Source organism: Chaetodon auriga, chromosome 10 (assembly GCF_051107435.1).
Source record: "Chaetodon auriga isolate fChaAug3 chromosome 10, fChaAug3.hap1, whole genome shotgun sequence".
NCBI lineage: Eukaryota > Metazoa > Chordata > Actinopteri > Chaetodontiformes > Chaetodontidae > Chaetodon > Chaetodon auriga.
Window position 1 is genome coordinate 5,775,340 of NC_135083.1, and position 24,382 is coordinate 5,799,721.

A 24,382-nucleotide genomic window follows, 5' to 3' on the forward strand; every position below is an offset into this window, starting at 1 on the left:
TCAGAAATAATATTAAGGAGCAGAAAAAAACAGCATTTGTTCGTCTTGTAAATGTTTAATAATAAAGAAATGTGCGCATCACCTCAAGACAAGCTGATGGTGGACGTGCTTTATTTCATTATACAGGACACACGGTGGTCACTTTTTCTCTCTCAAATGACATAATAATTTACACATTTTACAAACCGCACTTCTGTACTCGAGTGCTTAACATCAAGTGGACACACACACACACACACACACACACACACACACAGACACAGAGGTAGATTAGCATTCGAGGTCTGAGTGAACTCCCCTCTTGGTGTTTGGGTCCAGTGAGGTTCAGCATCCATGACAGATGTTTTTATTATCTATTAGGCCAAAGTGATGACACACGTTTCCTCTTCTGCTCCTCCTCAGCTTTTCCTCGACCACTTTATGTTTGTGGTTATTTATAATCTAAGCAAAATATACAGAGAAATACTTATGAGGTGTTGGATAGATGGAATTTTTTTTAGATAGAATGGGTGCAAAACCTACCCACAGGTCTTTACACTAGAAGAGCAACTGAGAGGGTTTGGATGGATGATGAAATTCCCCCATGAAATTAACTAAAATAAGAAAGAGGAACATAAATAAAAGATAGAAAGCAAATCAAGCTGAGTGTAAAACAAAAACAAAACACAATGGAATGGACATTTTTGTAGATAATACGTTTTAAAATGTCTTGATGGATACTGTTTGTAGAATAAATAACATCTGTGGTTTCTGTCACTGATCAGGAGAATACTCACAGCTGTCTTCTTCATCTGAGGAGGTGCTGACGGTGTAGCAGGCGAAAACAAATCCCAGGAGCTACAGAAATTCACACAAAAATCTGTAAATGTGTTTTAAAAGCACATTATTCATCACTGAGTTTACTTTAAAACATTGTCCTGACAGTGATGTTAACATTTAAACGCCACAGTAGGAAAAGCTCAGGCGTAAATAATAAAATTGTAATTAAATTTAGCTGCTTTGTTAATATTAATAGTAATACCTGAGCTTTTTTTCTGCTGTGACAAGACTTTTTAGATTTTCTAGATTGTTATTTAGACGCTACTTTACATACAGCACACAGAGAGGCTTCTTGAGAATCTCACTCGCTCTCCAAATGTAGATTTGTGTCACTGGCACAAACTGGAGGATCCAGTGTCTCAGAACATTAAATTTAAAGATAATAACAGAAACTAGAGGCCAGGCTGAGAGGCTCAGTGACACGCTATTAGAGATCGCTGTGATAATGTCGTGCCTCTTTCCCAATTTGCAGCCTCTGTTGCCAGGCAACAGTTTCATCCTGTGTGTGCGGATGCATATGTATTGATATTAAAACAATTTTAAATGCTCTGCAATTTAGCTTTAAAAAGCATCATTGAGTAATTCTGTTATATTCACTTGAAGAGCGAACTAATGTGATGATTCATCTGCATTTGCACCAGTTAATCATCGCTGTGTTTGTTCTTAATCAGCACCTTGTTATCATCCCTGCAACCCCCAGTTTGACATGTAAATATGGAAGTTCTTGATACTTTAGTATTTTCTTTATCCTAGCGTTGATGTGTTTAGCACGGGGACTCACCGACAGGAGCAGCTGGACGATGCAGTGCAGGATCTCTATGTACTGGTACTCCAGCCAGCAGCCCAGCACGGTGGTCAGCGCCGGGTTTTGCTGCTTCTGCCACCCAGCGGAGGGAAGGCCGTCACTGTCGCACCCCGGCCCGTTGTCCTTCCACCACGAGCGGTGTGACGACACTCCCAGGGAGAGAATATCACTGTCCTGCAGGGACAGACAGGCGGAGAAGGCAACGCTTCAGCTGGCTAGCTTTATGACACTGTGTGCAGATGGGGGGGGGATCTGAGCTGCTGATCAGCTGATTCCTGTGATATGGTTCAGTATGAGCCTGGCTTCCTGTCTGTGTCCACTACAAACCATTATTTTCATTATTGATCTTCTCTTTGGATTTTTTTACAGGGAAACACACAACCAGGTGTGATTCAGTTTTAAAACTGAGCATAACAGCATAAAGACAAACACAAAAACAAAGGATCTTAAACCATACTAATTATTAAAAACAGGATTCAGTTTGTTTCTGATGTCGTTGCTTTTTTCTCTCAAGCCTTGCAGAGTTATGTGTTGGCAAAACAGTGAAAAAGGGAGAACATCATTATGTGATTGATAAAACAGATTAATACCATTAAGAGCTGTTTAATGACAGAAATGTAATGCTTTACTGTGCTGAGTCCAGAGAGAAAGATAAAAAGATGATTCTTCAAAGCGCTGTTGTACAGTCGAGTTATAGCCAGTAAAAATCCAAACTGGAAGACTACAAAAAGCTTGAAAACATAACTGCACGAAAACTGTATAAAATGAAAAAACAAAAAGACTAATGCTCATCAGAAGTTCTCAGATCACAAAGATGCTTCAAAATTACTCCCTCAGGCTGATCATCAGTCAAAGAAATATTTAAATTACCGACTAATGATGAAAAAACTTTGCATTTGAAGCCGAAACCAGTGAATGCTTTGTGTTTTTAACTTGATGAATGATGAATGAATGAACGTTTTCCTCTGCAGAGAGGAGACACAAACCAGCTACTGTCCCTTCATGAAACTAAATATGTTGTGACCGAGAACAGAAACATACTGCAAACACAGTGTGTAATCATGTGACTGGAGGCAGGTCCTGAGACGTGGAGGGCTGAACACGGTGTTTAGGAGCTGGAGCTGCGTGAGTCTCTAATTATCTGACACTTACGTGACCATTAGCCTCACCTTTGAAAGGCCTCCCAAATCCAAGTAGAGACAGCTAACGAAGACATTCCAGCCGACCCACAGCAGTGTCCACAGGAGGTACTGAAGAAACAAAAACACGACAGAGGAGGTGAGTAAAACTCGAAACAAATGTCCTAATTCTGATGTGACACAAGCAAAACACTGCTTCTCACGATAAATATGAGCCATCACGAGATGATTAAAGAGAGAAGAAAGAAAGAAGTTAATGATGTTACACATAGTTGTGGATGTTTTTCTAAATGTAGCTTTTTTTCTCCTGAAATACTGGATACTATCACTGCTTCAGGCCTCCAGAAGTCCTTTAGATGAATGATAAGAGCTGTGGCAGTGATGGTCGAACACCCCTGATGTTGTTTAATCTTCATATATGTAGGACAACTCAGCTCTCACATTGTCAGTGTCATACACACACACACACACACACACACACACACACAGGTCTCTGATATCTGATCAATAACCCTCCACTTTAATCTGCATATCGCAGCAGTTGTTTTCACTTTGATTACTACATGTTTCTTTTCTTTGTCGGGGTTCAAGCCCCAAAAGCCCAGAATCTTTGTGTGTTTGGACCAATTTCTTCTTCTTCTTCTTCTTTTTCTGCTGCAGCAGCTCAAATTACCGCGAGCTGGAATGATCTAGAAATATGAAACTCGGTCACATAACTGGAAATGATGTGCAAGTGTTCCCAAGAAATATGAGTCCAGTCAGCCAGATGGTGGCGCTGTGATTAAAGCCCAAACATTTTGAAAAGGCCACGCTCGTTGCTGCTTGCAGATTTAGTTTTCTCCTGTTTTCCTGATCGTATTCATTCATGTCCTCCTTAAATGTACCATATGTCACACTTTTGTCTAAATAACAGGGAAGCTCAGGGGTTCTGATGGCTGTGATGATGAGTTTTTATTCTGAAGGAACAGTTTGACCTTTTAGGAAATGCACGTATTCACTTTTTTGTAGAGAGTTTGACAAGAAGATTGATACCAGTCTTTTGTCTGTACACTAAATATAATGCAGCCAGGGGATGGTTAGCTTAGCTTAGCATAAAGACTAGAAACAGGGGGAAACAGGTAGCCTGGCTCTGACAAAATGCAATAAAATCACTGTGCCAGACTATGTGCTCAATTATTTTTGAGCTTTAACTTTCTGGAGTCCTCACTACGCTCTGATTAACAGACAAGATAAAACTAATGAGTAATTGAAGGTTTTAGTAGGTGGATTTTATTACCACTTGACTTGTTGAGCTGTTTCTTGTCTTTAAGCTAAGCTAAGCTAACCAGCTCTAACTGAAATTAGTGTGTTTCCTAAACTATCAAACTACTCCAAAAAAGGTTGAGGACCACTGGTATAAACCAACATGTAGTGTTTAGTGCCTTAACGTGAATTTTTTAAAAGCTCAGCAGAAAATCAGGCATTTCCCTCACCATGATAACATAACACGACCTGTACTGGGTGACACCGAACAGGCCCAGGATGACCACGATGATGTGGAAGAAGTTGATCATGATTGGAGCCCACTGGTAGCCGAGGAAGTCAAACACCTGCCTCTCCAGCGCTGTTACCTGGGGGGGGGGGGGGGGTCAACAGGAGCAGAGTTAGAGACCCTGATGATGACTCATAAAAGAGATTCACCTCGTCACCTCGGCCTGTCTCAGGTGTTGTGGTGTTGCTCTGGCTTGTTAGACGCTTTCATTCTTAAAAGTTGTCAAGGCAACTGAGCCATGGGGGACAAAGCATGCTGGGAAAGGACAGACCAGGCTGTCCTCTGAGGTCGGAGCCCCAGTCAGTCATGAAGGGGGGGCAGGGTGGGAAACACAGAGGAGGAGGACAAAGTGGATGCAGCCCCTCATTGTGGTGGCTGTAGCGGTGGGCGGTCACAGCTTTTCATAGACCCTCCAACATACAACACGCTGATAATCAACACGGCTCACAAAAATATCAGTTTGATTGGGCTGCAGCCAGGAATTAAATCCAGTGTTGATTAATCTGCATTATTTGGTGTATAAACTGTCTGAAAGTTGTTAAAAATACCTGAAATAATTTAGAAGAGCGGTCTTCAAACTGCTTGTTTTGTTTCGTCAACAGTCCAAAACACAAAGACACTCAGTTTACTTTGACACAAAACCAAGAAAAAACACTAAAACTGACATTTGAAAAGCTGACACCTGTGAGTTTTTTTTCCCCTGGGTAATCAGCTAATCAATAAATGGACTAATCAGCTCTAATTTCCCACTTTATTTCACTTTAGTTTGCAGTTTATGTAGAAATCTGAGAATGACAATGTGAATGGAAGGTCATCAGTCACCACAGAGAATCACGTTTACCTGCATTCACGTTGGTTTGGGTGATTGTTAAAATATTGTAGTCTGTACATTAAATGTAAGATTTTATACCGTCAGAAACAAAATAAAACATGAGGCTTCAGAGCATCAACAGATTAACTTTCCTTTGTAATAATTAAGTCTTTGCAGGGATTTAGTCCATTGGAAACGCAGCTTATTTGCAGTTCTTACAGTTTTCGTGGAAGCGGCAGGTTGAGCGTCAGCAGAGCTGAAAAGACAGACAGCTGTCCTGATGTGTAAGCAGATGTGTTTGTGTCGAAGCATCATATGAAGGAGAGAAAAACATCTCACCAACTGCAGACAACACAGGAGGATCAGCATGCATCGCGCAGAGCAGCACCCCATCCTGTTCTCCTCTCCGCTCCCGCTGGCTCTGATGATGAAGACGTTGGTAACAGCAGCGAAGAGACTGGATTTCAAAATTGCTCAAACACCAGGGACAAACCTGCGAAGCTTTAGGTCCATAGCCAGCACGGAGCACTTCATCTCCTGAGGAAAACAGGCAGGCTGTCCCTGTGTGGACGCTACAGAGAAGGGGGAGGGTAGCTGTATGAGAGGCGTTCAATGCCACAAGCAGCAGGAGAGGGGAAACCCTGAAGGACGCTCACGATGCTCTGAGATTTTTTTAAAAAATAGAAATCCAAATGTGTAAACACAGCCTGTGATTTACAGTGATGCAGTGTATGAGTTAGGTGCCAATGCAATACTTATCAGTACTGGTATTTTGGGTGCAGAAGAAGAACAGAAGTCTATGGGGAACAAGTGAGTAACTACTGGACTGGAGAATTAGTGCCACCAACTGTTCTCAATCAATTTAGCTCATGATAACAGTGGTGGATAGAGACATTAATTTGCATTTTATTCTCTTTTTCTGGAAATTTGATTAAAATTTTGGTAACGCTTTATCATATAACCCTCGATTTACAGGGTAATCATTGTAGGAATCAGCTAGTGAGGGTGTGGTATTTGTGCTCCTTGCACAAATAACCATTATGGCTGTTTTTACTGTGATGACGTTCAAGTGTGTAAACTTTTTGCAGTATTTCAAATTTGCAGTGTTTCCACTCGTGGTTTTTAATGTGCAAACTGAGTACGAGCTCAAAAACAGGTGGATGGTAACACACTAACTGAGTGTTGAAATACGTTTTCCACTTTCCCTCAACCTGTTAAGTTCACTGATGTTATTTGAGTGGTTTTGCACAGCTCACGACTCACTGATTGAAAATGAAGGAATGAGTCAATCAACAGAAAATTCACCTGCAACAATTCTGTTAATCAATCAATTCTTTCAGTTTGAACAGTCTCGCTTCTTAATTACGATGATTTCCTGCTTTTCTCTCTTTTAAATCATTGTAGGATGGTCAGGGGAGGAAGCGGGACTCTCACGGTGGTCTCTTGTGTCAGACCCTGATGCTTTCTTGACCCATCGTTCCAACCACACCTCCTCTTTCTGTGGACTTTCTGACTCTACAAAAACGTCACACTGCTTCCTCTCCTGCGCCTGGAAAAAGCCCTTCAGAAACCTGTCTCATATGATTCCTCTGTCTCTCCCCCGCTGTGGCATGAATTGACCCTCATACAGCAACACAATCTCCTGCGCCCTGATAGGCGGTTGCTTTCCTGCAATGGTCGGAAGTCGCCAATAGGTGGTGGTAGAGTGGTGGAGGTACAAGCTTCAAAGGTGTGCGAGAGTGGCAAGGTTAAAACAAGCTAAAGAATAAGACATTACTGCCCCACTTTCACATGTTTCACACATTTACACCGTGTTGTGCATAAATAAGACAACCTGACAGAAACAATGGCAGCAACATTTCTTCATTCACCTGCATCTGGACCAACTTTCATTGAAGAGGAAAAGGCAAACATGTAATAAGGGGTCACGCTGGGTTATTAGGAGCTGGGGCTCTCATGATCTGGTTGTGAAGGTTTTGGATCGATTCACTGCAATTTCATATAAACTGTGATGTTTAATCAATAAAGGCTGTTTGACCAGCTGTTGTGTTGCTTTCTGTAAACTCTCAGCAGGTTTTCAGGGCTCAGCCAGACTCCCAGTCAGTATATCAACTGCACATATTCATTTAAAATATATAATAATTTCAACAGGTCACGTTCACTCTATGGTTCCCTTTGCAAAAGAAAGAGCTGACGCTGTAATTTAGACCCTGAGTGTCCAAGCTGCAGCATTCAAATGGTCCTTATCTGCCTCTGAAATGAACCAGAGCCTCGTGCACCTTCAGCAGGGACTGAGAAACCCTCCTGAACCGGACTCAGCCCGCTCGACACGCGCACTTCCCCGTCCGTCCGAGGGACGGCGCTAGAATCAAAAGGCAAACTCAAAATTGGGGGGTCTCCAGCTCTGCCCGTGTCACATGGAAGCACAGTAGCTGAGCCGAGGGGATGCGAGTACAGATGGAGGGGGCTTGAGGGACTGTGGAGGAGAAACCTGGCACTCGGAGATCACATTGGAGATACAGCGGCGGCGGCTGAGAGGCAGGTCAGACGCTTCCCAGCCTCTCTTTCTGGCTGGGGGAGCAGAGGAGCGCGGACAGGGCGCACAAGGGGGTCAGCGGGCGCACGGAGGATGTCACATGCAATATGCTGCATTCGTGTTTTCTGAAGCCCAAGAAAGCCAAGTTGTCGCCTTTGATCGATTATGCTCGCGGGGAGCGTCCGGTCCGTGTGGAAGCAGAAGGAAGCGACCAGGGTTGACGCTGCGCCTCCCAAAATCTCCGAGCCGAGTGAGTACGGGGATGCTATAGCGCAATGCTCTGTGCCTGTGGCTATGTGACAGGCTGGAGGGAGGGAGGGGAGGTGGTGGTGAGGGAGGGGGGTCATTCATATATGCCTATAGATTCAGCTCGATAAGGTGCACACGCAGCTGGAACGCGGCATCCTTTATTCCTCCAGGAAACGCAACCCGGTGTGTTTTCCTTTGTGCTGGCCCTGCCTTCGCTTCATTTGCACTGGTCATGCATTTAACACACAGACACGTGTGCACCCACCTCAGCGCTACTGCATCGCCTTTTGTGATTTAAGCCCCAAATGAGCGGATTGATCAGAGAACTTCACTGTGATTTGACGAGAGGAATGCGCAGGGAGTCCCCGATCGCGCGTTTTTTCCGCGCAGCATCCCTGCCGACTGTGAAGCATAAAGATAATTAACGTTAGACCCTCCGTTAACATTTGCACCCCCCCTCCCTCCCTCCCTCCTCCTCTGCCTCCCTTCCCTTCCCTCACTCATAAATAGGGGGGGGGGGGGGGGGGGGGGGGACTGGCTTTGTCGTGTAAGTTGCCAGCTGACCTCAGGGACGCAACATCCTTTACCATCCTCACTTTGATCTGGAAATGAATCGGAAACGCTTTGATGATTAGAGAAGAAAAGGAGGAGGAAGAAAAAAAAATCTGTGGCGCTACAGGCTTAATGAAACAAACCCGTGATAACAGCACACTGCATCAGCCTGAAATTCTTCAGCTTCTCTGACCGCCCGTAGCCTCCACCTGCACGGGCATTTTATTTTTTTTAAAGCCTCAAACGCGGGTTCACACCCTGCATGCTCCTCCTGCCTCCGCCGGCGTCGTCTCGGTCCTGGTTTGTAACCTGTTGTCAGCATCACTGCAGTTTGAGGTGTCGGAGCCCAGAGGCGCGGCGAGCCGAACCGTCACCCAGCGTGTGATTGATGCCTGCTGAGTGGGTGCCATCATGAGCCACATGCATCCAACCTCCCCTGACACACACACACACACACACACACACACACACACACACACACACACAGAGCAGCCCTTCATGGAGGATTCTACTAAACAGATCCACAGTGTGAAAACATGATGGTTTCAACTTTAAGCATCTCTCCTGCTCAGCCTGTTTCAAGGTCCCTCACTCTGTCACAGCTGCTGGAAAGGATGTGAGTAACGTGATCACAAGGCATCATAATTGTTCTTTCATTTGCTCTGAATAATGTCAGGCGGTGTTTGTTTCCGAGGCAGCGTTGCACAGATAAAGACCGAGCCTCAGCTTTCTTCCTCACAGGGGCATGGTTAATCGTTGTTGCAAGCAAACATTTGACCTAATTCACATTCTCACACAATAGCAGCCTCCTCTCTCCCTCTCTCTCCCCCCATCTCTCTCCCTCACACACACACACACACACACACACACACACACACACACACACACACACTGCTGTTATTTGTGTCACACAGAGGGTGAGGTTTTTGCTCCATATGAACTCCCAGGTGGTTTATCAAAACCTGAGCAGATTCGGCAGAGAGGCCACTGCCGGCTGGCTGGCAGGGCTTGTTGAAAGGAGCTCCAGGATTATTAATAATGAACACACATGTAAATGCACAGCATGTTCCTAGAAAATTAAAAGCCTACTGGTATTTATTGCAACACTGTAGGGCTAAATGTGCTCCGAAAAAAGGCGTTTTTAGGAGGATTACACTATAATTCCTTGTCTGACTTCATGGCCTCGTCAGGTGCTGTAAGCAGAAGCCATTTTTTTAAATTGTTTGAAGCAGTTTGAGCTCTGTTTTGTTTAAAAGTCAAATTTTTTTTAGTTTAATTTTGATCTGATGATGTGATTGGCCAAATGTGACACCCACCCGTCCTCTGAAGACATTTGATGGTTGGGATTAGATCCAAGTCAACAGGTGACATCTTTTCGTCTTTCATTCAGTCATCTGTAACTGCAAGTAACCATCACTTTCTTGATTAATCGATTAATCTTTTGATCGATACAACATCAGAAAAATCTCCCCAGCTGATGATGTCTTCAGATGTTCTGTATTGTCTGACGAACTGTTCAAAATCCAAAGAGAACCAGTTTGATGCAAGATGAGGAAACACAGCAAATTCTCACATTTGAGGAGATGGAACGATTGGTCGATCAATTGATTAGGCAATTGAAAGGGGCTGTTTTGATAATCTTTTACTCATTTCTCAAACAAAACCCTGCTGTCCTCTGTTTCTGTGGACTGAATAGCTTTGGTTGTTTGGACTGTTGATCGGAAAAATAAAGAAATAAGCAGAAACCACAGTGGAAACTCATGACAGACGTTTTGCTTGTTTTCTGTCATTTCATTGGCTGTATGATGAATCGATTCAATGTGAAACTAATCAATAATGAAATGACTTTTAGAAATTTATTTTTAAAAAAAATGACTTAATGAGTCATCACTATAGTTTTAGATTCATTTTCTAATCAGTTAATCAATTGATCGTCAGCCACATTGCGGCTGTTGTAAACTTTCATCCACTCATTCATTCACCTGTTTTGTCTCCTGTAGAGACACAATGATCAGCGATGAGTCGATAAGTAGAGTGACGGTAAACTAATCAACACCTATTTGACGGTTGATTACTCGTTTGAGCCATTTTTAAAGCAAAAAAAGTCCAAAATTCCTCAGGTCCAGCTTGTCATCAGTGACATTCTGCTGCTTTCTGTTGTCTGACGTGATAATAAATTCAGTGTCTTTTATGTTTTGGACTGTTGCTCCAACAAAACAGCACATTTGACGACCTCCTCTTGGGCTTTAGGAAACTGTGACAGACATTTTTCTCTGTTGTCTGGAGTTTTACAGTTCAAACGATGAATCAATATTGAAAACAATCTTTAGCGGCTTCCTGTGTGTCCACACAGAATAATGGCTCTCCCACACATCTTGCAGTCATCATTCCTTATATGTTGTTGCATACACTGTTTCCAAAGGTAAACTTTTATTTTCATTTTACTTTGTCCGTATTGACCGAACGCTGCATGTGATCCAGTAAAGAAAGCAGATATTAATGATCGATGATGCTTCCTGTTTCCTCGCCACATATGGCTCCTTGTCAGTGTAAGCAGCCTTCTGGCCAGTGATACCCGGCCGGGCAACACCTGGCAAATCTGCACCTGCAGGTATTCGCTGGTAGTTTGTAATGAGCACACTGAGCGCTACAGGCGGGGTGTGTGTGTGTGTGTGTGGGGGGGGGGGGGACTCCGCGGCTGAGGGAGAGGGGGCTTTGTTAAGCAGAAAAGCGGCCGGGGGAGGGCCATTTTTTGCTCTTGCTCTGAGCGCTACGTCCAATTGGTTGGCTCTGACGAGGCAGCTCTAGGGCCAGAGATTACACTGCAGTGCTGAGGCGTCACTCTGGCTGAACACCGCAGGCGGAGGCAGGGGGATAGAGGGAGAGGAGAATGGGTGGGGAGGTGTGGACACACTCATTGAGACAGGGAAGGGAAAAGGAAGGGGAGGAAGGCCGGGAAACCTCGTAGGGAAATGTGACAGGCTCCTCTCATCATCTGCTTTCAGCGTCTTCAAACACCTGCCACAGGACTCCCACGCATGTCTTCCTCCCCTCCTCTCTCTCCTTTCTTTTCCTCCACACCTACACCTTTCCCCTTTCTTCTCCTTCGTTACCCTCTCCATCTCCTCTCCCCGGCTCTGTTGTCAAATCAGCACAGATATAATTACGCTGACACTGTTGCAGCTGTAATTTAAATGATTGTTGAATCATAGGTGCATATGGTCCTTTAAATCCAACATAATATTTCAGGCTGCTCACTCAGGTGTGTTCTGGTGAAGCCGAAGCCCTGCTGGATAAATTAGTGACATTAAAAGCAGGTCACAGTGAAATCTTTGGCATGTTTTGCTGGCTGCTGTTAAAATATACCCAATGGTTTTGATAGACACGCTGGGAAAACATGTTCTCTGCGGCAGTGACTTTGTTAAGACACGCTCAAAGAAGCATGTAATTATGTTGGATATCCAGTGTTGGCAAACATGACTTATTGATAGGTTGTATTAATAGTAACGAACATGAGGTTAATTTCAATGAGGAAACAAAGCAGCTCTTCTCTGGTCAGGATGCCCTGAACTTACGAAGAAAACTACAAGCAGTGTGCAAAGAACCACCAAGACGTCCACGTGTGAAATTTGGTGCAAATTGGATTTCATGCTGAGAACAGTCGGGTTCAAAGCTGGAGACACTAAAAGAAACGCTAATTAGCCAAAGTCTGCAAAACTTCTAGCGTGCAGAGCCTGATAAAGTCCCGTCTTGTCTCCACTCTGTTTTAACAGAAAAGTTGATATGTAACAGGGAAGTCGGTCAAATGATATTGTCCGAACACTTTCACAGAAAAGAAGAAACAAAGAAGAAAATAAAAGATTCGAGAAAAGAAATTCACAAGGATAAAACTGAAGGGTCAGTGGAGGTCATAGCATGATAACAGACCGTCGCCTCTACTGAGTTAGCTGAGATATCTGCTCTCTGAATCACTTGTCCTGTGTTCTTTGAGAAAGAGAAAGATCAGAAAACAAGAACTAATGTTTAAGATTTTTTGGTCTGATGATTTGATGGAAAATCGCTGCGGTATCCATGAAGATGAAGACCTTATTTCGATCGAGTCAATGAAATCTTGCATGCATCAGATTCAGAATAAGCAGATATTTACAAAAATCAATGAAGCTGATGAGGTCAAACATTAAATATATTGTCTTTGTGCTGTTTTCAATTGAGTTTATGTCAAAAAGGATGAGCAAATGATCAAATTCTGTTTTAAGACATCACACTGATCCAGACAGCAGCTACGCAACACAAGAGCCGCAGACTCTGAACAACAACCCACGTTAGCTTTCCTGCTAAAGTCTTACGAACATGAACACACGTCTTGTTCTGCACCTCAACTTGTTTAATGAGCGACCAAACAAACATTCACCAGAGAAAAGTGCAATGCTAATATCAGTTTGCAGGCTAGCTAATTAGCTGCTCAGCTGTATTTCACAGCATGTAAACAAACCTGTAAATGTCTTTTTTGTTCCAGTTAAATTGTGGTGCTCTTTTCTCTTCAATACCGCTAAAACTCTGACCACGAACTTTTCTTAAGTCGCGGGACTCCAGACATAATGCATGCCACACCTGGAGAAGATTAATGTTGCAGGAGGATATCAGAAAGCTGCTGTTTTGAAATTAAACATTCAGTAAAATAGTGTTTGGCCAGATGTGATTAGCTTGGTAAATAGTGTGGTAGCATGGTTGTGCAGAGTGCGTGTGCAGCCTGTCTTGGTAAAATATATTGGCAAGACAGACAGACTTTCAGAGAATTCACGATAACATATGAGCTCACTTGAGTGACAGAAAATGGACTAGACAGGAAGAGAAGGTTTTGCATAAATTCAACAAAATCAATGGAGATGGGAATAGGTGTGGCTGAAATCACAAGAGCAGGCTGGTATACGGATATTTGCACGACAGTCTGTCTGTTTAATGAACCTCAGCTTAAGTTTAGTTTAAATACAAGGTCATTCATGAGGGGACGACTTTGGTGAAGAAGAGGCAAGAATGAAGAAGAGCTAACTAGCAGTTCATGCTTGGGTGCTTTGAATCCTTATTAGGCCCCGCTAACTTTCCACGTCACCGCCGCAATGATGAAACTATTTGAGCCGCTGCTGATTGACGCGTCGGCTTCAGAAACTTCTCCCAAAAAAAGCAGCAACGGTCTCGAGGTGTCCGTGCTTTGGCAAACTGTCAGAGAAGATCCACGCTGCTCTCCAGACTACAGACAAATTGTTAAAGTGATTTGGACTGTGAAGATTGAATTCTGTCTGGAAGGAAAGGATCTATGTGGAATCCAATACGAAAGCAGGTTGTCAGATTTGATCATTAGCGAGGAGGAGCGAGGAAGAGTTTGTCTAAATCTGTAGTTAGGAGCTGAATAAATACACGAGAGACGTTTGGATCAGACATGTACAGACAGCTGACTCAAAAACTTCAGTTCAACAAGACTTTGGACAAACCCAGGCGCTATGTTTTCCCACAGTCTGCCGTTCAGTCTCGTTGTTGCTGATGGACAAGCGACACTCACATAAGCGCGCGTGAAAACGCGGCGTCACAGCAGACAGATGGCGTGATTTGACAGAGATTAGAACACGCGTGCTGTTTGCTCTTTTTGTTATAGCTGTGTTTTTATTGTTTATTTGAAACATATTACACTGCCAAATGTTAAATTGTCTGGCGAGGAGCACGGAGCAGAGAGGAAGTGAGAAAGATGTTTCTGTCTGCTCGCTCTGCTTTCGTGCTCATCTCCTTCAGTGTTTCAGGCTACTGTGGCTGCTGGCATGTTCAGCCTCTCTGTGACTCATCGTACCTTCTCAATATGTATGTTTGTTCCCATTTGAATGGTTCAAACCGAAGGAAATTTGGATTTATTCAGATGACTCGTAGCAGCTACCTGACAAACAGATCAGCTCGAGATCCCCTGTGTTCAGATTCATGTTTTCCTGTTTGTTTGGTTATAAAGCTGCTGTTAAACGTGTAACTGTTGGATTACTTTAAGTACGAGCTCACTTTTACGCCGTGTAGACCTAGATGCTTGAAAATCTTTGTTGGTGAGCAGGTATGCTGTTGATGTCTATGTAAGTGTGACACACAAAGCTCAGTAATCCCTCAAACAAGGTAAAGCAGAAGCACATGCCGGAGGCGTAATGTCTGTTCACTTCACTGCTTCGGTGCTGGATGGGAATTCTCACTGTTCCTCTTTCCAAACTGCTGCTTCCCTTTGCACCCTGAATATTTTACATCTGGTTCTGCTGGTTTGTTGACCTACTTAATGTTTTGTTAAGGTTAGATAATTTTGTAATTAAGCACCACTCTGTGCCTGCAGATCCCAGTGAGACCGTGGCACTTCCCTGCGTGCATGAGTTGTAAGGGTGTGAGTGTGAGTGTGTGAGAGCAAGTGAGCGCCAGCGCTCCCACATGGCCTCCATGCAGGACGGGCTGAACTTCACGGCTCCTCCCTACGGCAAGGTCCTGCTGCTGGGTGCTATCGCTGCTGCCTCAGCCTTTGTTGTCACGATCCTCATCGTGGTTCTCTGCGTGGGCTGCCAGAGGTGAGAGCAGCGCCGTGCACGCACATATGACCACGCACACACACGGAGACACACATGTGATCAGGACACTTTGAATGTTTGTACATGCACACACCGGCGTGTAGTAGAAGTATCAATACAGCAATGTAAAAATACTCCGTTACTTAAAAAAGTACTGGATTTGAAATGTTAAAGTACAGAAGTATTATCAACAAAATGTACTTAAAGTATCTAAAGTAAAGGTACTGCAGTAAAATGTCCCCTGTGACTGATACGTTATTCTCTTATTAGTTTGTTAATATTCATACATTACAGCATTTTACTGTTGCACCTGTTCGAGGTGGAGCTAGTTTTAATTACTTTATATAGTTGGTTCCAGTGGTTCCCAACGAAGGGATTGGGCCCCTTTGAAAGGACACAAGATAAATCTGAGGGGTCATGAGATGATTAATGGGAGAGGAAAGAAGGAAAAACTAAGTCCGGTCTCACAAATTTTTATAAATGTTTCTGACTTTTCTGTAATCTTTGCTTTACTTCCTCTGAAGATTCATAAGAGCTCACAAGCCAAAAACAACTGGTTCATCTTTTAGCAATTAATCGCTTATTATTAGATTATCATGTGATGTTTAATGTAAAACATTAACCTGAAATGTATCGAGTATCTATTGCTGTAATGGAGTGTGTAATTTAGTGGACTAGAGGTATAAAGTAGCATAAAATGGAAATACTCAAGTAAAGTACAAGTACCTCAGAATTGTACTTGAGTAAATGTACTTAGGTACTCTCCACCACTGGCACGCACATATGCAAATACGCTCCTCATGTCCCTCTGTGTCACACACACACAGGCACAGTCACAAGATGACTCAGACACACATGGACAATGACTCAAACTCTGCACATGCACAAGCACACGCGAGCGCATCACTGTCGTAAGTGTCAACCTGTGTGACAGAGCGGTTGTGTTTACCACAGGAAGGGGAAGACACACAATGTTCCCGGCGAGGGCGGAAAACACCGTCTCATGGACATGGTAGGTATCACACTCCTCCATGTTTTGTTTGTGTTGCAGCGGAGGTAGCTGAAGCAACTCAATTCACCAGGGAACAATATCATTCAGAGGACACCTCTTCAGTCTTAATTACTGTTTAACTGGCCCTGCGTGTGTGTGTGTGTCTGTGTGTGTGTGTGTGTGTTGTCAGGGTATACTCAGGCAGTCGAAGCTGCGGTCCATCAGCAAATCAGACACTGAGATGAACAAGATGAACTGCAATGGCAAAAGTGAGTGCATCTTTCACATACAAATCCTGACCCGTGTGCTCTGAACTCTCCCTCACTGTTGTCTGGTGAAAACCTCGTATCTCCTGTCTGGGACTAAACAGGCTTCTCTTATTTTAGCTGCATGACAAAGCACTTTTGGCATCACTGAAGGGGATTTGGGGGGAATTTTCTGGTTTTCGCTTGACGGAACCGATGTAGTCCGTGAAATGGCAGAAATGGAAAAATCGATAAATTTAGCAGCAGATCAATAGCACAACAAGTAAATACATGAATGCAGCACGAGTAAATTTAGCTGCAGCGTGTTCTGATTTGGCTTCATCCTCATTCATTGACAGCAGGCCTGGAGTCCATGAAAACAACCCCTGATGACAAATATTTAGGTAAATGTCGAACAAAGACGTCAACCTCCACGTGTGCTGTATCTGATCCGGCTGCTAAATTCATGCAAAACCTCCCTGTAATAAGATTTAAGCACGCTTTGGGAGAGAAATGTACCCTAAAACAGAATTCACATTACATTTCCCGCTCAGCCTTATTCCACCGGACTGCTCAGTCTTGATTTATGAACATGCATCTCTCTCTCTCAAAGACGGAAATCAGAGAGCCAAGACAAGTCCTGGAGCTCCGTCATGACAGTCGACAGGGAACTGTGTTTGTGGGCACTGTGACAGTAGCCTGAGAGGGTTTGAAGAAATATAAGCATATGTCCTGCTTCATACTTGTCCCGCTTCCACCGCAGTGGAATGAAGTCAATTTGGACGCATTTTCTCAAACATCCGCGTCAGCTCCCAGTTTAGTGTCAGCTCCACATTTTCTCTCACCAGCCACAGATTCGTTCATGTTCACAAATGTTTGTTCAAGTGTTCGGTGCAAGAGGAGGAAGTGCATCATGTTTTATGCCGGGCATGTTGTATGTGGCCTGTATGTGCCCTGCAGAGGCATCTAAAAAGAAGCGTCCAGCCAGCATGGACCTTCTGCTGCTGGTCAGCTGCCGGTCTAACTCTGACCTCCGTTCTCAAGGCAGGCAGCTTCCCCAGATCCCCTCTGGGACCGGAGAGGACGGAGAGCACACTTACTCCGAAGTGGGCCGACGCTCCTCCACCACACGTACTGACGATGCCCTCTACGCCATGGTAGGCAGAGCCGGGCAGACGGACACTCCGGCCCCTCCGGCCGTCCCTGCAAACACCCCGGCTCCCCCAGACCCAGACGGGGATGTGGAGGGAGGGCTGCCCGAACCCGAGGCCCAGGTCATGTCTCCCCCTCACCCTCCGGAGACGGCCGAGTACGCCTGCGTCAGGAAGCTGAGGAAGGCCGACAAGGCGCCCCAAAAGAGGGACAGCGGGACGGATATGGGGGAGCCGCCGGCGCCGCCTCCACGACACGCCCCGCCGTCGCATCCCGCCCCTCCTCCACCGCACCCTCACAGCACAAAGTTGCCCCGTAGAAACATGGATGCCTTCAACGTCCCGTCATTCCCAAAGGTTAGTAGAGGATAAGCTGCACTTTCTAAGAGGTTAGTCCAGAGTTTTCAGCTGCATCTCATCTGCATGGATGCGTGAGATGCAACTGAAAGCTCTGGAAAAAGCTAATAAGTGCACCTTAAATTAAGATTTTAAAAAAGTTGTTGTCTGGGATGAATTTAGTTTAAACCCTGTGCTGTTTTTGTATGTGCGAGTGACTTTTCACCTTTGGAACAGATAATTTCAGGTCATTGACAGATAATTGTTTCGGGGGGAAGGATTAGATTAGGTCTTTAGATTAGTGGTTCACCAGAGGTCAGACCAGAGCAGCAGATGAGATCATGCAAAGCAGATTAAGATTAATGCCTACTCCACACATACGTGGGTATTTTTCAAAACATAGCTTTTTCTATACGTTCTGTTTTGGCTTGTGACGACAGAGCGTGCGCCGTTATCCTCTTTGTTTACTGTTGGATTGGACCTCTAGTTGCAGGTAGTCGACCAGTATAAGCTTTTTTCAGGCTTCTGATTGGCCGTCGTGGCTGTAGGGTTAGCGTTACATTGCTGTCTGCTGGTTTGTCGCCACCTTGAGGTTGACTTTTGTTGTTTGTAGTGAAACATCTTAGCAACCCAAAGCGATCGATTGTCATGAAATCTGGTACAGGCCTTCATGCTCCCCTCAAGATGAATTGTAATAACTTTATTGAATTCTCTGACTTTTCAACCAGCGCTATCATCAGGTCAAAGCTGAAATTGGTCAAGACTTCTCAATATGTCAAGCAATGTTAGCATGCCAGCATGCCAAACTGAGATGGTGAACATTTGAGCATGCTAACGCTAGCATTTAGCTCGAAGCGCCACTGTGCCCGCAGTCTTACAGAGCTGCTAGCATCATAGTAAACCGTTAGCAGGCGTTCAGACACTGTTAAAAACAACACAAGGCAGTGTCTGGTGTGTTTCTGCAGAGAGACGTCCACTTTGAGAGCAGATCTGTAAATTTAAAAGGCTTATTAGATGTAAAAATACTGTACGGTAGCTCATAAATTTACAACTCTGGAAAGTTGTGGTGATTTGCCTTTTTTTTTAATCTGGGGTTATGAGCAGTAAAAATAAAGCCTATTCATGACATATGAATGCAGTGCCTTGCTTGATGTCTTTTAGCCATGTTGAACCAGGTCAAACCATCTTGCTGGGTGATGTTGTGGGTTTTCTCCTCTGGGTTGATGGACTGGCCTCAAGTAGGCTGCATTTTTCATGCTGGGCTCGAGTCTGTCTGCAGGCGGCCTTGTTTAAACACACATAGCGCGTCAGTTTGAGGTATTGTACGACATTAATGTGCAGTTTGTAGTCCAGGTACAGCGGAGAGTATTTCCTGTCAGATTTCCTGTGGATGCTGCAGAGGATCCACACGGCTGTAATTGTGCCAGTGTTGCAGTTTTCTCTGGACTCGGCTGCGTCGTGCATGGCGCTGTCTATGTTAGCACGTCTGTGCACATTTCTTTGAAGTCTGGGCAGTGATCTGTGTTTATTTGTCGAAGAGTTTTCGGTGATATTTCTGCTCTCAGCAGTGTCACCTCCTCCATATGTTCGCAGCAGCAGGAGCGGAGGCAGACTCTCCGCTTTTGCTGTGGATATAAGGCTTTGTGCTCCCCTCCAGGTGACAGCGGGAGGCCATTTGCTGCCCTGTGTGAGGTCAGCGAGGTCGCGCTCTCTGCTGTGACCTGAGTTCAGTAACACACACAGTTCACAGGCTTACATGTGTACACAGACTGCTCACAGGGCTGCGCACCGCTGATTTTCTTGCGGATGACGCAACATGTTGAAATTGAGTCATCCAGAATATAAGCACATGGTTCCTCACGGTAGAAGCTCCACCTTCCAGGGAAAATCTTTTCAATGCTGTATGAAATCCATCCAGTACGTTTCTAATGCCGGCTCTGTGCTGCGACACTTCAGTTTAATTTGTCCTTTATGAACCCCACTGGGCCTGACTGTAAAATGCAGTTTTTCATATTCACAAATACTTGCAGAAGACATGCATGAACATAAGCTCTGCCCCAAATGTAATTTCTTGTTCTGTTGACAGGAAGTGATGTTTATGGGCAACGGAGAGCAGTACATCTGGAAGCCTCCTGAGGATGAAGAGATGCTCATGCACCAAAATAAAGCCCTGGGACCGCTGGGTGCTCACACAGTGGAGAACATACAGCCGTCTGCTGCTGTGGTGAGCGAGGACTCTTCAGTCTGTGCATCAGACTGTCCTTTGGTTGATTTGTCACATTACTGCGTTGAAACTCCCTAATCCCACTCTACCCCTTTCATTTACTATTAGGTAGCATCATTATTAGACAACACATCTTCACACGTTGTTTTACAGCATTCATATTCTGCTTCTACTTGCACGATTAAACTGATTTAATCCAGATTGTGCCGCTCATGTGCAGTCAGTGCGTTTGAGTCACAGAGCTAAGCACCCATTTTTGTGAAAAACATATAATAGTGATATCTTGCCATCTTTTAAAAACCCATAACGTCATTTAACAAATGTACAGCTGTCCTGGAGGCATTTCAAGACTCCTCAAAGACTATCCTAACCATCTGAATGAAAAGAAATATTCAGTACGCTGCACAATAAAAAAGATGATTAACTCGATTTCATAATTCAGACAAAGACAGTAGCTGAAAGGACGTGTCCTTGTTCAGTTTGCACGTGAAATCATTTATCACAGGCCTGTGCTGATCTTATTTTCTGTGATTTCATATTGTCGTACAAAATAATGGACTTACGCTTCTCTTGTGTCGTAAAGCGAGCAGAGATACGTGTGCCTTTTCTGGATGCCTTTAGGGGAAGTCTTTGGGGTTGGTGGGTGCAAGAGGGATGAACCCAAATGCAGACGAAAGCAGGCAGACAGGATCAGGTCGGTGATTTAATGGGAAGTAGCAAAAACCTGCAGGGTCACCAGACAGACAAGGGTCAAAAGCAGAAAGCAAACGAATCTAAAATGAAGCAGCAGGAGTCTAAAGTCCAGCAAACAGCCAAAAGGTCAAACGCAGAAGTCAGGTAAGCAAAAACAGGTTCCAGATACAGGCAACAAGGTAATGGACAAACAGCATGCGAGTTCAGAGGCTAGTGAGTCAAAACATAAAGCACACGGCACAAACTTAACAATCTGGCAATGAACAGAGGAAGTAGAGCAGCACACATGGTGAGAGGCTGATGATGGCATGAGCGGCAGGTGAGGAGGGGGACAGGTGTGTGTGTGTGTGTGGCTGGGTGGGGCAGTCAGGTGATGGGGGAAGGAGAGAAAATCTGAGGGCATCTGGTGGATAAGTGGATAACAGCACTGAGGGGCCACGGAGAACAGAGATGAGGCTGGAGAGGAGGAACAGGGAGACAGACTGACAGAAATAAGTCACAGCTTTTTTATCGTGCAGCAAACAGAATGTCTGAAAAAGGTTGAAGGAATAATTAAATATTTTGGGAAAGATGCTTATTCGCTTTGCTGTTGGCTCGCAGTTTTCGCAGTGGCAGGTTTGAGATTTCCCAAAATGTTAAACACGTCTTTCTTTACCGTCTTTAATCTCTGTCATGTGTTCTTTGACAGGTGGCTGAGATGTACTCAAAGGTGTGTAAACCAGGAAAGAAGAAGAGAGCTGTGCCTGGGTCTCCCCCAGCCAATCCTGGATTCCGGACCTTGGGTCGTGGTGACCGGGACCGAGATCGGGACGGGGGGTTTAGTGTAGTGGTCAAACCCCAGACGTGGGCCCTTCAGGAGGGCAAAGCAGTTGGAGGGCCCCTCGACGACCACTGCTACGAGTCCATTGGGACGGAGGAGTGCGATCCGGCCTACGAGAACCTGGAAGGTGGAGGCGCCTGGAAGCGAGAGAGGCCCCCCAACACGTGTGCCACCTTGCGGCCGAGGAGGAAGAAAGCCCAGCAGCCCTTGCAGCAGCAGCAGCCCCCTCCGCCGCCGCCCACGCAGCAGACCCCCAAGTTACAGCACCTGCCTGCCAAAGCCCTGCTGCTGCCGGGGGAGAACCTGTACGAGAGCATCGGCGACCTGAAGCAGGGCTCCGCCACCTCCAGCACCACCACCATCTTCACTTTCAACGACGGCATGGAGATGTATGTAACAGGGCTCTGAGGCGGCGGCTGCACTGTGACCCCTATCCTTCCAACACAAGGAGCTGAGCTAACACCACAAGGAGTGACGGCTGAGCCCCTGTCATGCTCACCCACACATACTGTTTACATTCAAGTCATAACATCATGCCTTTCACAGGTCCGGAGGCCTTGGGGCACTAACGTTGATCTGTTATGACCTGGGCTGGATACAAAGTCCGATCTATAAACCTTATACGGAATCCAAAGGTAGTGAATAATAAATGAGCACAAGACCGTTGCAGAGCAATCTGTAGGTAACAGTAGCACTTCTATTTTCCTGATACATATGTGCAAAGCACAATAAAGTAAAAAGCCTAAATTCTTCCTCAATTCTCGCGGGTTCACCTGGTCCTAGCAGGACTTGTATTTGGGGAAAAGGCACAGCATTGTGTGAAATCGTTTGGTAGCACTTAGTCTGTCGTGAACAGGCCTTCCCTGTAGTTGGTCAAGATGTGATTCAGGACAGAATTGAAACGATAGAAAGGAGCGAATTACTAATCAAAATACTTGAAAGCTCAGGGACCAAGAGAATCAATTATGAGAGTATTATAAGAAAAAATTGCACACATTTTGCATTCCTCCTAAAAGCTTCGACTAATTTAGACCATTGTCACATCTAAAAACCGACCGGAAACCTCCCTCCGTCATGTTTTGTTTCATCTTACATGGACTGAACACTGTCTCCACTGCCGTCTGTAAATGAAGTGTTTGACTTTGTTGATCCTGTTTCTGCACTTTGCCTGCTACAAGTTGCATGCTTAAAAAAAAACAAACAAAAACAAACAAAAAAAACAAAAAATCAAGCACTGTCATGTGGTACCTCTATATGAATGTTTTCTTTTCTATTGTCGTTGGTTGTTTATTTATTTTTAGTGTGTTGCTTTATTTCTCTGTAGAGCACAAAGCCAGATAGATTGAGGGTGTCTTTGGCTCAGTGGGACTCTGTGCAGCAGAGAGGACACTTCATGTCTCTCATCCTCAGCCTGCCACGCACAGTACAGATGAATCAACACTGAAGAGAACTGCTCGAGTCCTGAAGGTGGAGACAGTCCACTCAACCCCCCCCCCACCACCACCACCACCACCACCACACACACACCCCTCTCTGTGCTCAGTCCTCACTCATATCTGTGGAGCGTTCATCTACAATAGTCCCTGCCTTGTGGTCGTATGAATCTGCTTGGGTTTCACCATAGTGCAGCTTGGAAAGCTACAGTAGAACTGATGTGTATTAGCAAACGTCATGTCTCATGGTCACTCCATCGATGAACTCTCTCTCTGTTATCAGTGTTAAAAATATCGCAGAAATGACAAAAATGTGAAGCAAAGCGTTTTCGCTACGCAGCAGAGCATCACCCCGAGGATGACACACTCAGAATTGCATCCAAAATCCTGGACAGTCACGGTGATTTTCATTTGACCAAATATCCCCAGCAAACAATGTGATTATACTGTATGTTGATGCAATGTGTATGTACATTACAAAAGAGAAAGAATAATAAATATATCATCAGTGTCAAGAAATCTATCTTTTTCTATTATGTTTAATTGTGTTTTGGAATGACTTATCTTGTGACACAAAACTGCAAAACAGCTGCAATGTAAATTTCAGTGTATTCTGTTTGTTGTTTTTGAAGCCATGAAGCTACGGTGTGTTCTTGGAAAGCCCAGCTAAGTTAAATGTGGCAGCTAATGTTGTGTGTTTGCTATTCAGACTACAGGGTCTTGTACTCAGAAGCGTGTAATTAAGTGCTAAGTGCAAAAGATTGTAATGTTTTATATCAAGATTACTATTCATGAAATGTCAGTCAAGTTTATACTTTTGTAATAAAGTGGCACTTTAAAAAAAAAGACCTTTTATCTCATAGTGTCAGTTCTTAAGATTGAGAGAAAGCAGGATTTGCTGAGTGACGCTGACGACGACCTTCTCTCAGGCCTAAAGAGTTCACTTTGCCATCAGACGGATCAAAGGCTCTGTTTTAACTCGAACCTGCTCCTCTGATCTCTAAAGCTGCCTGTAGGTTCACGTCTTCAGTCCAATCAAAGCCGAGAAAACCCTGAACAGACCTCCAACCTGAGGGTCAAATCAAGAATGATCTAAAGATGTTTTCATAGTTTACATCTGACGCTCGCTTCTATTGTCCCTCGCTTCTTTTGTGTACAACCTTACAACCTCATTTCACATGGAGCATCAGTGTGTGTGTGCATGTGTGTGTGTGTGTGTGTGTGTGTGTGTGTGTGTGTGTGTGTGTGTGTGAGTAGCCTTCCCATGTTTTTTTTATCTGTGTGCACGTGCACAGAGTAGCAGGGTCTGCGTCTGAGTAGCTGTGGTTTGTGGGGGGGCGGGGGGTTGGGGGGGGAGTGGGAAAAAAAATAGGTCACCCCTTAAAACAAAAAGCTTGCAGTCAACATCGCAACCGTCTGCTGAATTTTCATTGGCGGGCTTGTCTCCATGGTAACAGGTTAACCTT

General features: G+C 44.6%; 2 protein-coding genes across 3 annotated transcripts; one reads left to right on the top strand and one right to left on the bottom strand.

Annotated features, from left to right (window-relative positions):
- Nucleotides 1–41: 41 nt before the first annotated feature.
- On the bottom strand, nt 42–5,694 carry nkain5 (sodium/potassium transporting ATPase interacting 5). Of its 2 annotated transcripts, XM_076741438.1 has the most exons (7): nt 5,445–5,681; nt 4,236–4,373; nt 2,794–2,874; nt 1,601–1,798; nt 777–837; nt 523–593; nt 85–441 (listed from the first exon to the last, which is right to left on the bottom strand). In XM_076741438.1, the coding sequence occupies exons 1-6, from the start codon at nt 5,496–5,498 to the stop codon at nt 538–540; spliced, it is 588 nt and encodes a 195-aa protein (XP_076597553.1). In that variant the 5' UTR covers nt 5,499–5,681; the 3' UTR covers nt 85–441; nt 523–537. The 2 variants fall into 2 exon arrangements, with proteins under 2 accessions (XP_076597554.1, XP_076597553.1); XM_076741439.1 differs by lacking the exon at nt 523–593 and having other exon boundaries at nt 42–441; nt 5,445–5,694.
- A 1,794-nt stretch (nt 5,695–7,488) lies between these two features.
- LOC143326889 (uncharacterized) lies at nt 7,489–23,746 on the top strand. Its single transcript, XM_076740919.1, has 7 exons — nt 7,489–7,891; nt 14,798–15,023; nt 15,978–16,035; nt 16,205–16,283; nt 17,304–17,767; nt 19,833–19,970; nt 21,352–23,746. Exons 2-7 carry the CDS (start codon nt 14,890–14,892, stop codon nt 21,889–21,891), a joined length of 1,413 nt encoding a protein of 470 aa, XP_076597034.1. The 5' UTR covers nt 7,489–7,891; nt 14,798–14,889; the 3' UTR covers nt 21,892–23,746.
- The last annotated feature ends 636 nt before the right edge of the window (nt 23,747–24,382 follow it).